The 12,024-nt window shown below is 26.1% G+C and overlaps 1 protein-coding gene across 1 annotated transcript in view; it reads left to right on the forward strand.

The window, feature by feature from the left end:
• Positions 1–219: 219 nt before the first annotated feature.
• The window catches only part of LOC136075116 (secretory phospholipase A2 receptor-like), a 45,990-nt gene continuing 34,185 nt past the window's right edge, over positions 220–12,024 (forward strand). The window contains exons 1-2 of the mRNA XM_065787426.1: positions 220–310; positions 3,123–3,371. Coding sequence (XP_065643498.1) covers positions 235–310; positions 3,123–3,371 — 325 coding nt within the window. The 5' untranslated portion in view covers positions 220–234. The remainder of the gene's footprint in view (positions 311–3,122; positions 3,372–12,024) is intronic.

Genomic DNA, 12,024 nt, shown 5'->3' on the forward strand with positions numbered 1-12,024 from the left:
TTATTAACATTTGAAAGTGCAAATAAGAAAGTGAAAAAGTTTTTGATTTAAAGATATCTCCATGCAGCAATATTTGGAAAAAAACAGTTTGCAATTCACAAGTTTGAACTACATTATACGTTAAAACGCTGTATTTATGCAAATGTCAAAACATTTAAACAGCTTTCTTTGTTAAAATAGTTATATAAGTAACAAAAAAGAATACTTTTTAAAATTTGTTATGCAATTAAAGGAATGAAACCTCAATCAACTTGTTTAATTTTTAATTGCGTTTTATCATTTTTTGTTCTTAGCGTTAGAACAGAAATATGTGAGTTATCCAATAATTCTTTTATAATTTTGTTGCAGTTTTGAAGCCATTCACTTTTTAAGTTACTTTTAAGTTGTACTTTTTAAAAATTTGTAGAAGTTTTTGTAATTTTGTAGTTGTTGTTATATTTTTGTAGCTGCTGTTATATTTTTGTAGCTGTTGTTGTACTTTTGTAGTTATTGTTGTACTTTGTAGATTTTATTATTTTTTCGTAGCCGTTGTTGCACATTTTTTGTTGGAATTTTGCAATAGTTTTTTAAGATAATTTTGAGACTGATGTTATAACTTAAAATTTCACTCTAATTGTATCCTCGCTTAAATTCATTCACTATGTTTATTCTATTTAATTTACTTTCAAATTTAGTTTTATATAAAGTAATTTCATTGATCGTAAGTAAGTATTCAATATATGTAATCAGTTTTGATATCTGTCAATTACTACTAGAACTTTTACTAGAACTTGTTTTTAAAAACTTTTTTTAATAGAACATTTTTTTGTCTATATAAAATATGACCGACGTGTTTCTGCAAACTTATTTTGATAAAGTTTTGTGTCTGAATTGTTTGCTGTTTTACATTTTTAACAAACAAATCAATCACACGAATTTATAGCGCTTTTTAGATTATATTAATGATTTAATTAAAATAAGTTAACAAATTTGTTGTTATGGTTTTACTATAAAAGTAATATGGATTATAAATGATTGCAAAAAATTAAACAATTTTTTTGCAAATTTTTATTTTATTCATCAAATTATTTTGAAATACCCTATTAAATTGTTAGTTTAATTTTTTATTGATTGTTTGACATTGGTCAGACAGAATTATGACAAATAATAATAATGAAAAAAAATCAGACATAAAATACACCGACATAAAATATGACTCGAAAAACTTTGAAAAATCAGCTAGATATGTTATGTCGGAACAACACTGTAAATAATTTGGAGAAGCTTTCATTAACATAATGCAATAGAGATTTTTTAGCAATAACTTAAATACTATAAACTGATTTAAAAAAAAAAGTTAATGAATAAATAAATTGAGATTTTTCTTTAAATTTTCGTTTGAAATACATTTTAAATATATATAAAAAAATAAATCTTTTGGTTCCAAAGTTAATTAAAAAAGGAAACTTGGTAAAAAAAAAATGACAAAAATGCGTCAAAAAATAATTACAGGCTCTATATCACTATTACGTACTTTTACATAAATTGAATTGTTTCTTTCAAAAACCTGTCAAGTGTCATTTTTTTCCGAAATCGGTATTATTAGAAATTGTATACGACCAGTTTTAGTATTTCTTTTGATGCATTTTCTGATGCAGAAACATTTGAAAGAATACGCTTTTTTATAGACTGTTATTTTACTTGAAATGTTTGTTTATTGCAAAATTCTGTCAAGTGAAATCACATGGTAGCTTTTTGCAGTCCATTTTGTGAATTGTGTAAATAATGTTATAACAAAAAAAAACTAAAATCCACATTTACCACGAAGATAAGATCACTAAATTTTAAAAGGAAGTTTGCTCCATAACACACCTTTATTTTAAAAACTAAAGTTGCTATTGGAAGTGAGCATATTTAACATTATTGATAATCCTTCAGAGTAAAACAAAATCATGGTAATGGTGAGATTCTTGATAAATCTTTGTAATAGAGAAATATTCAAGACTCACTCATATATATATATATCATGATGGAGCCTTTGATTGCATTAAACGTGTTGTGGGAAGAATTAACAAAGTATAATTATCAAACCAGAATGCTGATATGTTTCTAAATCAAGTAAATTAGAATTTCTAAAAAAAGTAATCAAGTCAATTAGAATGCTTTACTGTTCACCATTACCAAGCTAAGTATTAAAAATTATGTTAATCTAAGTTTTTAAAACTTAGTAGCGACCCACCAAGAAAATGTTTTATTATCAAAAAACTATTCAAAAAAATTAAAATCTAAGGATCTGAAGAAGTTTGACAAGTATACTACAGTCTTTAAATACCTCTATGATAAAAAATCCTCCAGTGGCTAACAAACTAAGCCACCTGCAATATCAGTGTAGTTAATGACAATGAGTTAAATAAATGCTCAAACAGATTGCTCAAACAATGGGGTTGGCCTCAATGCAAAGACATATGTTTTATTTTATAGTATGCGTTTTATTATCTATGTACAAAAGTTTTGAAAATATTTTGCTAAAAACAAAATTCCTAAAAATAACTTTGAGCATTAATTGCAACAGCAGTTTAACAAGCATACTTCGAACTTTTTCATCCAAAATCTTCACTAATTTTATAATTGATAGCTTTTTTTGACTTCCGAAAACTAAAAATGACGCTCTGGACGGGTCTCTAAAATTTATTATATTAAAATAACACTATTTATTTTAACAACAATTATTTTGCACTAAGTAAATAAGGATATCAACACATTTAATATACTTTTTTTTATCAGTCAACGTAAGATAAATTATTACGCTTTTTGAGACTTTATCAATTTGAATTTATTTTTTATCTAATTATAAAATTAAAACAACAATATATAAAAGTTGTATAAACGTTTAAATTTAGTTTCTTTAAAAATTAGAAAGTTTTTAATAAAATTTTAATTTTTATAAATAATTTTTCTAATAAGTGCTCCTGCTCTAAAAAGAAATGATCTAATAAATTAGCATTCATGTCATAATAGAAGAAGTTCTCCGATATAGATATGGATTTGTATTTTAATAAAACTTTTTACTTTATTTGGACATCAGCAATATTATTTTTACTTATACTACATTTAAAAAATTTTTAATTTTTTTTTTGATATAGATCCTTGCGAATCAGAAGAATGGAAATATTTTGATTACAGTTGTTATTGGAGTTCATTGTATAATCAAAATCCTCTCATTCATCAAACTAACTGGTTTAATGCTGCAAGGGAATGTCGCAAAAGAAATTCAAATCTAGTCTCTATTAGAAATCAAAGAGAAAATCAAATGATTTTTACGCTAAACAGATGCGCCAATGCATGGATTGGACTAGTGATGATTGACAACAACTTGACAATGTCTGAGTCAGGTATACATTTCTATTTGATAATTGCATAATAGTTATCTTAATGCCAATGCATGATAAAAAACTCAATAAAAATACAAAACTAGTAATATCGCTGTTAGAAGAAATATTATTTTATACTCGAATAATTGTTTCATTGCTTGTACAAAAAAAAAAAAAATTAGAAAGGGATCTTTGCCATTTACTGCGTATCCTGTTTTCTTAATAATCATTATACACTGATAAAATAATATGTTAGTTAAAAAAAATTGTTGTCAAGAGTTATTTTAAATCACAATATTCCATTTAAAAGTGTTACTTCTTAAACAGATATTTTAGTAGTTGTTTTAGATTTTTAATAGATAATTTATAAATAGCTTTTTAAATTATTAGGTTTAAACTGTAATGTTGACTTGACAAATTATTCTGCAATTTACCTATTTTTTATTTTTACTAAACAACGATTTTATAAATATACATTTTATCTATTTATCTTAAAGTGTATGATTTTTTTTGGCGTTTCATAAATAGATATTTCATAAAGTGTAATATATAAGCTTTATTTAAATATAGGAGGTATTTTATAAATAGTAATAATTTCTCATAAAACTTGTGAGCCTGATCATATCTTTCCTCATGAAATAAAAATTAATATGTTTTACCATTTTTTTTAAATATCATTAAAGAGATTAACATTTACCATAATAATAATATGAGTTACCATTTTAAAAAGATATCATTAAAGAGAATTATATATAACTAAACTACAATATGATTTACCATTTTAAAAAGATATCATTAAATAGATTAATATATAACTAAACAATAGTACGTTTTACCATTTTAAAAAGATATCATTATAGAGATTAATATATAACAAAATAATAATATGTTTTACTATTGTAAAAAGATATTATTAAAGAGAATAATATATAACTAAATAATAATATGTTTCACCATTTTAAAAAGTTATCATTAAAGAGATTAATATATAACTAAATAATAATATGTTTTACCGTTTTAGTAAGATACCATTAAAGAGATTAATATATAACTAAATAATAAAATCTGTTAAGGATGTAACTCTTTATTTTTTTTAATTAATTTTTATCCAACATTTTTAGGGAGTATTGATAACCTTGTTATCAAGTATAATTTAAGTTTTAAAAAACACTTGTGCAGACTTAAATATATAATTAAATAAAAACTTCTATAATGAAAGTATAGATGTCCTCGTTATCAAGTATAGTTTATCATTTTTATTCTATATTCCCATCAAACATTGTTTAAAAACTAATGCATCCATAATAGAGGTTTTTATTAAATTTTATGTTTTACCAAAAATCAAAACCTTAACAAAATGTAAAGCTAAATGTGATTATACTATTTAATTCATTTTTCTTTTTATTATATATTTTTACGATATTCTTTTTATTATTTATTTATTATTATAATTGTCACGAAAATGTTACGTAGATAACAAAGCATTTTTTCTGTTAGTTAGTAAATCTCAGAAAAACGTGAAATTCATATTTTCTAACAGTTTATTTTGTATATTTCCTGTAAACAGGATAGGTAAAGTACAGACTTATTACAAATATTATACTTTATCTATCTAATTTACAGTAAAGTACACAAAATAAATAAATATAATAATAACAATTTTGTTATTTGATTTTCATATTTTGTTTTTACAATTGATTGAAAACGCATCTTTAAAAAATTTTCGATTTAATCATATAGTTTGTTAAAGTAATGAAATTCTAGCATATGAGCTCAAAAACACGTTTAATGGCAGACAATCTGAAAAAATTTTAATGCATTTTTCATTATTTTAAATAACACTTTTCTTAAAAAGACCAAACTGATATTTTTGAAATAAAAAATTACTGTTGCTCTCATATCAAACCAAAAAAGCCATTTATATAATAGATTCTAAGTCTTAGGTCCTTTTCAATTAATCTATATATATATATATATATATATATATATATATATATATATATATATATATATATATATATATATATATATATATATATATATATATATATATATACTATATATATATATATATATATATATATATATATATATATATATATATATATATATATATATATATATATATATATATATACATATATATATATATATATATATATATATATATATATATATATATATATATATATATATATAAATATATATATATATATATATATATATATATGTATATATATATATATTATTGTTGAACTAATTAGTAGTGCCCACTCTTTCGCGTTTGACACAGGAACACAAGGCAGTCATTAAATCTGTTGTGATGGCAAGAAAGAGTCTCTCAGCACATTTTTATAAGGAAGTGTAGGAGATTTATATACAAATATGTAAATATATTTTGAATAACAGTATGTCACTCAAAGTTACGCAAACGTAAAAACTCCATTGAGAGTTACGGACAAATCCCTGTAAGTGTAAACGTCTTTAACATAAACTAAGTTTTTAGGCAGTATTTCGTTATTTTTTATTATTATTTTATTAAACACACTCTGTAAACGTGTTTACTAAGTAAAAATACATAAAAATAGTTTAAGATATATAAAGAGAGAAAAAAGTAGATCACTTGGGAATGTTTTCTTCAAGAGTATTTTTGAAAACTGTTCGCTGTTGCTTTGCATTCCAACATTGAATTGCCTGTACTAAAATTGGATAAGTATCTTCAGGAATTTTGTTTCCTGAGATATAAATTTTCGTAAAATATTTGTATAAGCTGAGAAAACTTTTTTAAAAATTAATACTGTTTTTAATATAAAACTAAAGCATAAGTTTTAAAAACAGAAATATGTTTTATGCTGAGAGATGGTTTTTAATATTTATATTTTTTCAAAAATACAAAAAAGTATGGTAAGTCAGGTTATATTCTAAAAAAATACAATGCAATTACTAAATTATCTTTCAAACAAAACTTTTGTTCATAAAACAAGTTAATGTATAAATAGTGTGTAAGTGCAGTTTTGATAGTGTTTACTGTATTAACACGGTTAGCACAGATCTTCATAATCACAGCAAACTCGCCATGCTTGACTAACCATGCATGCCAAACATGGGCCACCATCGGCGTCATTACTGGTCTACCATAGGCCAACAAGCATAGTCTAATCCAAGTCTTGCTTACCGTTTGAGGCATGGTCCACGTATGGCAGCCGTTTTTTCAACGGCATTTAGCCCATGATTTGCCATTGCTTTTTTTAATGCTACACTTGGTTAATTTCGTTTGTTTTTACTACTTACTATTATTTTTATAAATAACCAATACTTAATATAAAGCAAGATTTTAACTGAGAGACTTTAGGGAGATAAAAGCAAGATTTTATCTTCAATATTTTAAATTAAAACAAGTCAGGATGAAAAAGATGGATCGGGATGATGTTTTTTTTTTTTTAGGTGCCTTAAGAAGTCCTTACGGTCTTGTCACAGAACATCGCGGAAGTACATTTAACCGGGAAGTTCACGCCTCCTTCCTTACCGTGACGCGAAAATTTGTCCAGAGCTCGTTTCGAATCTGGATCTCCTGCTTCTAAAGCAAGCGCTTTAACCACTGCGCCACAGCCGCACGTTTTCCTACCTAAAAAAGTTGCATGGATGATATAAAATGGAATGTGGGATACATTAAACTATAAATACGTTTTATAAAAACGTTTTATATAACCAAAAATTTTTGTTTCAATAAAATTGCTTTGCAATACAATAAACATAAAAATTTGAGTTTAGCGTACGGTAAACTTCTACCATCTTTTTAATTTGATGCTCGCATAAATTAGTTTTTGGTACTTCTTGATATCCATAATTTTCCGTCAAGCTGCACCTGATAGATTTAGTAATTACAACCAATTACCCATATATAGCCAAAAGTGAAGAAACAGTAAAATAAGTATAAAATTGTAACCAAAATAGCTAAAAGCAAAGTAGTTGTAAAATAAACTCTAAATGTTAGAAATAAGATTCAATAATAAAGTAATATATTTATCTCTTCCACATTAATTAAGTAATGTATATTTTTACATATTATAACTAATTAAAAAAAAAATACTCATTTATTGTATTGTATATACATTTATTGTATATACATATGTTGTATATATATTGTATTGTTTTTACATTGTAGGTATATACATTTTCTATAATTTTTTATTTCAATTTTTATATCAATAAATTTTCTCGGGGTGCAATATAAAAAGAACACATTACGTTGTTTATCCAATAAATAATAACTCATTGATTCCATGATAACATTAGATAATCGTGTTGCTTTCAAGAAATACTCTTAATGAAATACTACATAAAAAGTTATAAAATCGCATTAAGTTTCTTGGGCTTCCATATAAAAGAAAAATCTTACATTGTTTATCCAACATTTCACAACTCATTAACTCCATGATAAGATTAGATAATCGTGTTGTTTCAAAAAATGAATTACTACATGTAAATATATATAACATGTCGCAAAAAAAGGATGAGACTTAATGGAATGACAAGTAACATGAGAATGAATTCTAGTAAATGATACAAGATTAGCTAGCTCTTTAGAGCAGTGTCTATAATAGTATTTTTAGAAACAATAAAGTGAAGCAACATTACGACGATGTGATGGTGGTTGGAGGTTCGCTGCAAGAGCAGGTCCAACAAAAAACATATCAATTAAATTTATGCGGGATGCCATATAAAAAGACTGCAACCTTTTTCACCCAATGATGTGCCAGGTGAATAAAAAGCCATTTAAATAGTTTTATACCTAATTTTTATTAATAAATTGGTAATAAAGCACTTAAATTAAATAAAAAAGTAGCAGTATATTTATATATTATTACTTATCTATATATTATAACTTACTATAACTTATTTATATATTATAACTTAATAAAATAAAAAACTAATAATATTGTGGTATCTTCATTTTACCTTTTCGCCTTATTATTACTTTTTGTTCTTGATTACATTGTTAAACTAACATCATTATTCAATCAAATTCTTGCAATTAACTCAAAACATCGCTTTTTATGTTTGTAAAATTATTTAAAAAACTGAACAAATGATAATATTGATGATGAGAAAAGTTATGATGCCACACTTGCATAAATAAAAGGCAATGCATAATCTAAATATGATTTAAACTTGTAAAATAAGATCAAACTCGAAAATATGTATAAACCAAAATAAATAAAAATAAAAGAAGTAAGTACAAGTACAACGGAATAAAATATAAAATAAACTATAAAAGTAAGTATAAACTATAAAATCCAACCAATACAATAAAAACATTGTAACAATAAATCCCGGATCCTGATAATGCCAAACTAGCTGACCCAAGAACACCATATATACGGGGAGATAGCGTACACATTGAGGTACCTTGTGATGCAAATTTTAAAATCTTTTAATTTTGTCCGCCAAAAAAAATTTAATTTGAATGTTCAAATTGAGTAAAATTTTGACTTTATAATGCGCCAATAAAAACACTTGAAGAATTTTACCACTCTATATAATTTGATAAAGATTAATGCATATGTAGCCTATAACCACACCTAAATTTTGACAGAATTTCAGTCTAATTGGTTGACTGGTTTAGGATTTATGGCAGTTTTAGTTTAAATTTTGTCATTTTTTTGCCGCTAGTACCTCAAAGCGTTAACGATTACTTTGATATTCGGTCACTATTTTTAAAATAATTATTACTTGAGTGTTCCACTATGTAATACCAACAACTTTTATTTTAAACTAATTTTATTGGGGTACATGTACCATTTTAATTTTATACACCAAAGTAATGATTTGCTACTTAAAGCGTGGTTTAAATACGTCGACACGGCTTTCAAAGTGGGGAAGGATGGGGGGAGGGCAACTCCTCTAATTCTATTTAAAAAACAACATTTCTAAAAAATGAACCTACATTTCTCAAACAAAAAGTCCTCAAAAAAAAAGGTGGGCAGGCCATGGCCTCTTGGCCATGAATGCATCGCGTGAACATATCAACATTTCCTAAGGTATAAACTACATCCAAAATGCTAAAACCAGTGCAAAACCTGGTCATATGACCAGGGGTTGCATTGGTTTTAGCATTTTTTTTACTAACTACCAGTTAGTAAAACAAACAAAAAAGCAGATTTCTTAATTTTTTTTCTGTTGACTTTTGAAACCATCTTAAATACATTTACTTTAAAAATTAAATGAAAAAATAACTATTTAAACCCTATTTTTAATATTGTATTAACATAAAATAGTATCTGATTACATTTTAAGAAATGTTTTTTGATTTTCTCCACAAATTGTTTATTAATAAATAGCTAAATGTACTCTTTTTATACAAATTCTCTATACTACTCCTTTTAAAGATAGCTATGAATTTCAGCTGCCCAATCTCTAATAACACAAACTATTTAAGCAGTTGTTTATAGATGCTTACTGTTGAGATCAATTATGCAGCGCAAAAATCTTTCTTATACTCTGGATGATTACTGTACTCTGATGGTTATCTTGTAGTTGATGATTATCTTGTATACTGGATGATTATTGTATTCTGATGATTATTGTATTCTGATGATTATCTTGTACTTGCTGATTATCTTGTACTCTGTACTCTTGTCTTGCTGATTATCTTGTACTCTTGCTGATTATCTTGCTGATTATCTTGTACTGTTGCTGATTATCTTGTACTCTGTAATCTTGTACTTGCTGATTATCTTGTACTCTACGGATGACTATACTTTGTACTCTAGATGAATATTGTTTCGCTTATACCTCGACCAATGTTGATAAAAATCTTGATGAGAAGTTTCGGCAGTTTGTTCACTATAGAGCCCCAATGGGGATCCTTTGTGAGTGATAAAATCCTTAATGTAGCATAAGAATTTGAGACTGTTGCTTATGTCTTACGCTTGCACAAATTAATTTTAGGTAACGCATTGTGAAATTTGCAATTAATTATATAGATAGTGAAATCCGGTAAAGGATAAATCCAAAGAAAACTTTTACAACTAAATTAAAACTTTTGAATGCTTCAACTATGTAAAGGATGTTTGGAACCGAGTTTGTATCAGCAAGTTGCTGGAGCACATCTAAATTTTAAAGAAGCCTAAAAATTTGGATGTGTTCACTCGAGCAGACACCCGTAATACGGGCTCAGTTAGATGTGGAGGGCTGGCCACTTAACTGCTTCTATTAATTTAGTTTTAAGTATATCAAAAATATGATTTAAAACTCCTAAAAGTAGATGCAAGTCTGTAAGAGGAAAAATAATTGTAATTTGAACATTGTCTGGTCTACTGATAATTTGTTTTAAAATGACATTGACAAACAACTTTGCACAAACAACACTACCGCCAGATTTCTGAAAAGACTGGAGGCTAGTTTTGATTGAGCTCGGTGTTTGCAAGTATTCAGATGTAGCAAAACACTTGGATTTAACATCACACCTTGTACAAGGTTGCATAATTGAATAGGTTTGAAGAACACAAGTTATAATTGCAACTTTAATATCACAAGCCAAAATAAGTTTGATTCTATTTGCATTAATCAGTTGCCAGATTTGTTTTATGCTGGAGTAATTGTCTGGCAAATCTTCTAATACCGCAGCAAAAATTTGTCTCTTGACTCCAGTGTCTTTGCCAGTCTAGACAAAACTGGTAGATATAACTTTAAAAAAACTTTACCATCATCATTTTTTAGCTGAATAAAACAAAATTTTGATTGAATAACATGATTCACAAGACATGAAAAATTGCACGCGAACTACAATTCAAGTGTTGATCAAGTGAGGTCAATTTTGGATAGCTTGGATTTAAATGGGCACTGAAACTAAAACATACATATTTTATCTTTATAATAAACTTGTTAAATAAAGATATTTTTTCTTTATAATAAACTTGTTCAGAAAATTTGATTAAAACTTTTAAATTGTTTTTAAAGTGATTACAAACTTGTTAAAAATAAACTTCTTGAAAGATATATATTTACTTAGTTTGGAATAATTGTAAGTGGAGGACCGCCAAATGCTTTATCAAGTCAAATAGTTTCTTTATGGGATAATTATTTATTAGAAATAATTTGAGATGCAATTTATTTAGATGCTGTGGCATCTCAAGCTGCAAAAAATTGAAGGTTTTCCCTGAACTTTTTTTGAGAGCATTGGTGGGGCAAATTTTTTTTCCTAAAGGGCAAAGGCATGTGCGCAAAGTAAATTTGATTCTTTTTCAATGGTGGTTTACTTTTCAAGAAGACTTTTGCAGTTCAAATAACAAATTTGGCAGGTTAGGTAGTAACAAATCTTGCCTTTTGATTCAGGTCTTACTTTTATTAAATTGAAATTTAAAAAATAAGGGAGTATCAACTTTTCCATATCTTATTTCCATCACAAAATTGATCAACACAATTGGCAGAGCCTTTGCGGTATCCGAAATTCACTGATATTTATTTTTATCTTGTCCAGCTGGCATATATAATGTACTTGAAATGCAGTAACTCCGAGGCATAGGACTTAAAAAAGACGTTTTTTGTACGTTCAAAAGACGTTCAAAACATTTTAAAGAGGTTTCAAAGCCTTTTTTTTACGCCTTGTGCCCACAAGGAAGCTGTCTTGAACATTATTTCAGACAGAGAAAGCATTAAGTTTTCGAGTTTT

This window comes from Hydra vulgaris, chromosome 01 (assembly GCF_038396675.1).
Source record: "Hydra vulgaris chromosome 01, alternate assembly HydraT2T_AEP".
NCBI lineage: Eukaryota > Metazoa > Cnidaria > Hydrozoa > Anthoathecata > Hydridae > Hydra > Hydra vulgaris.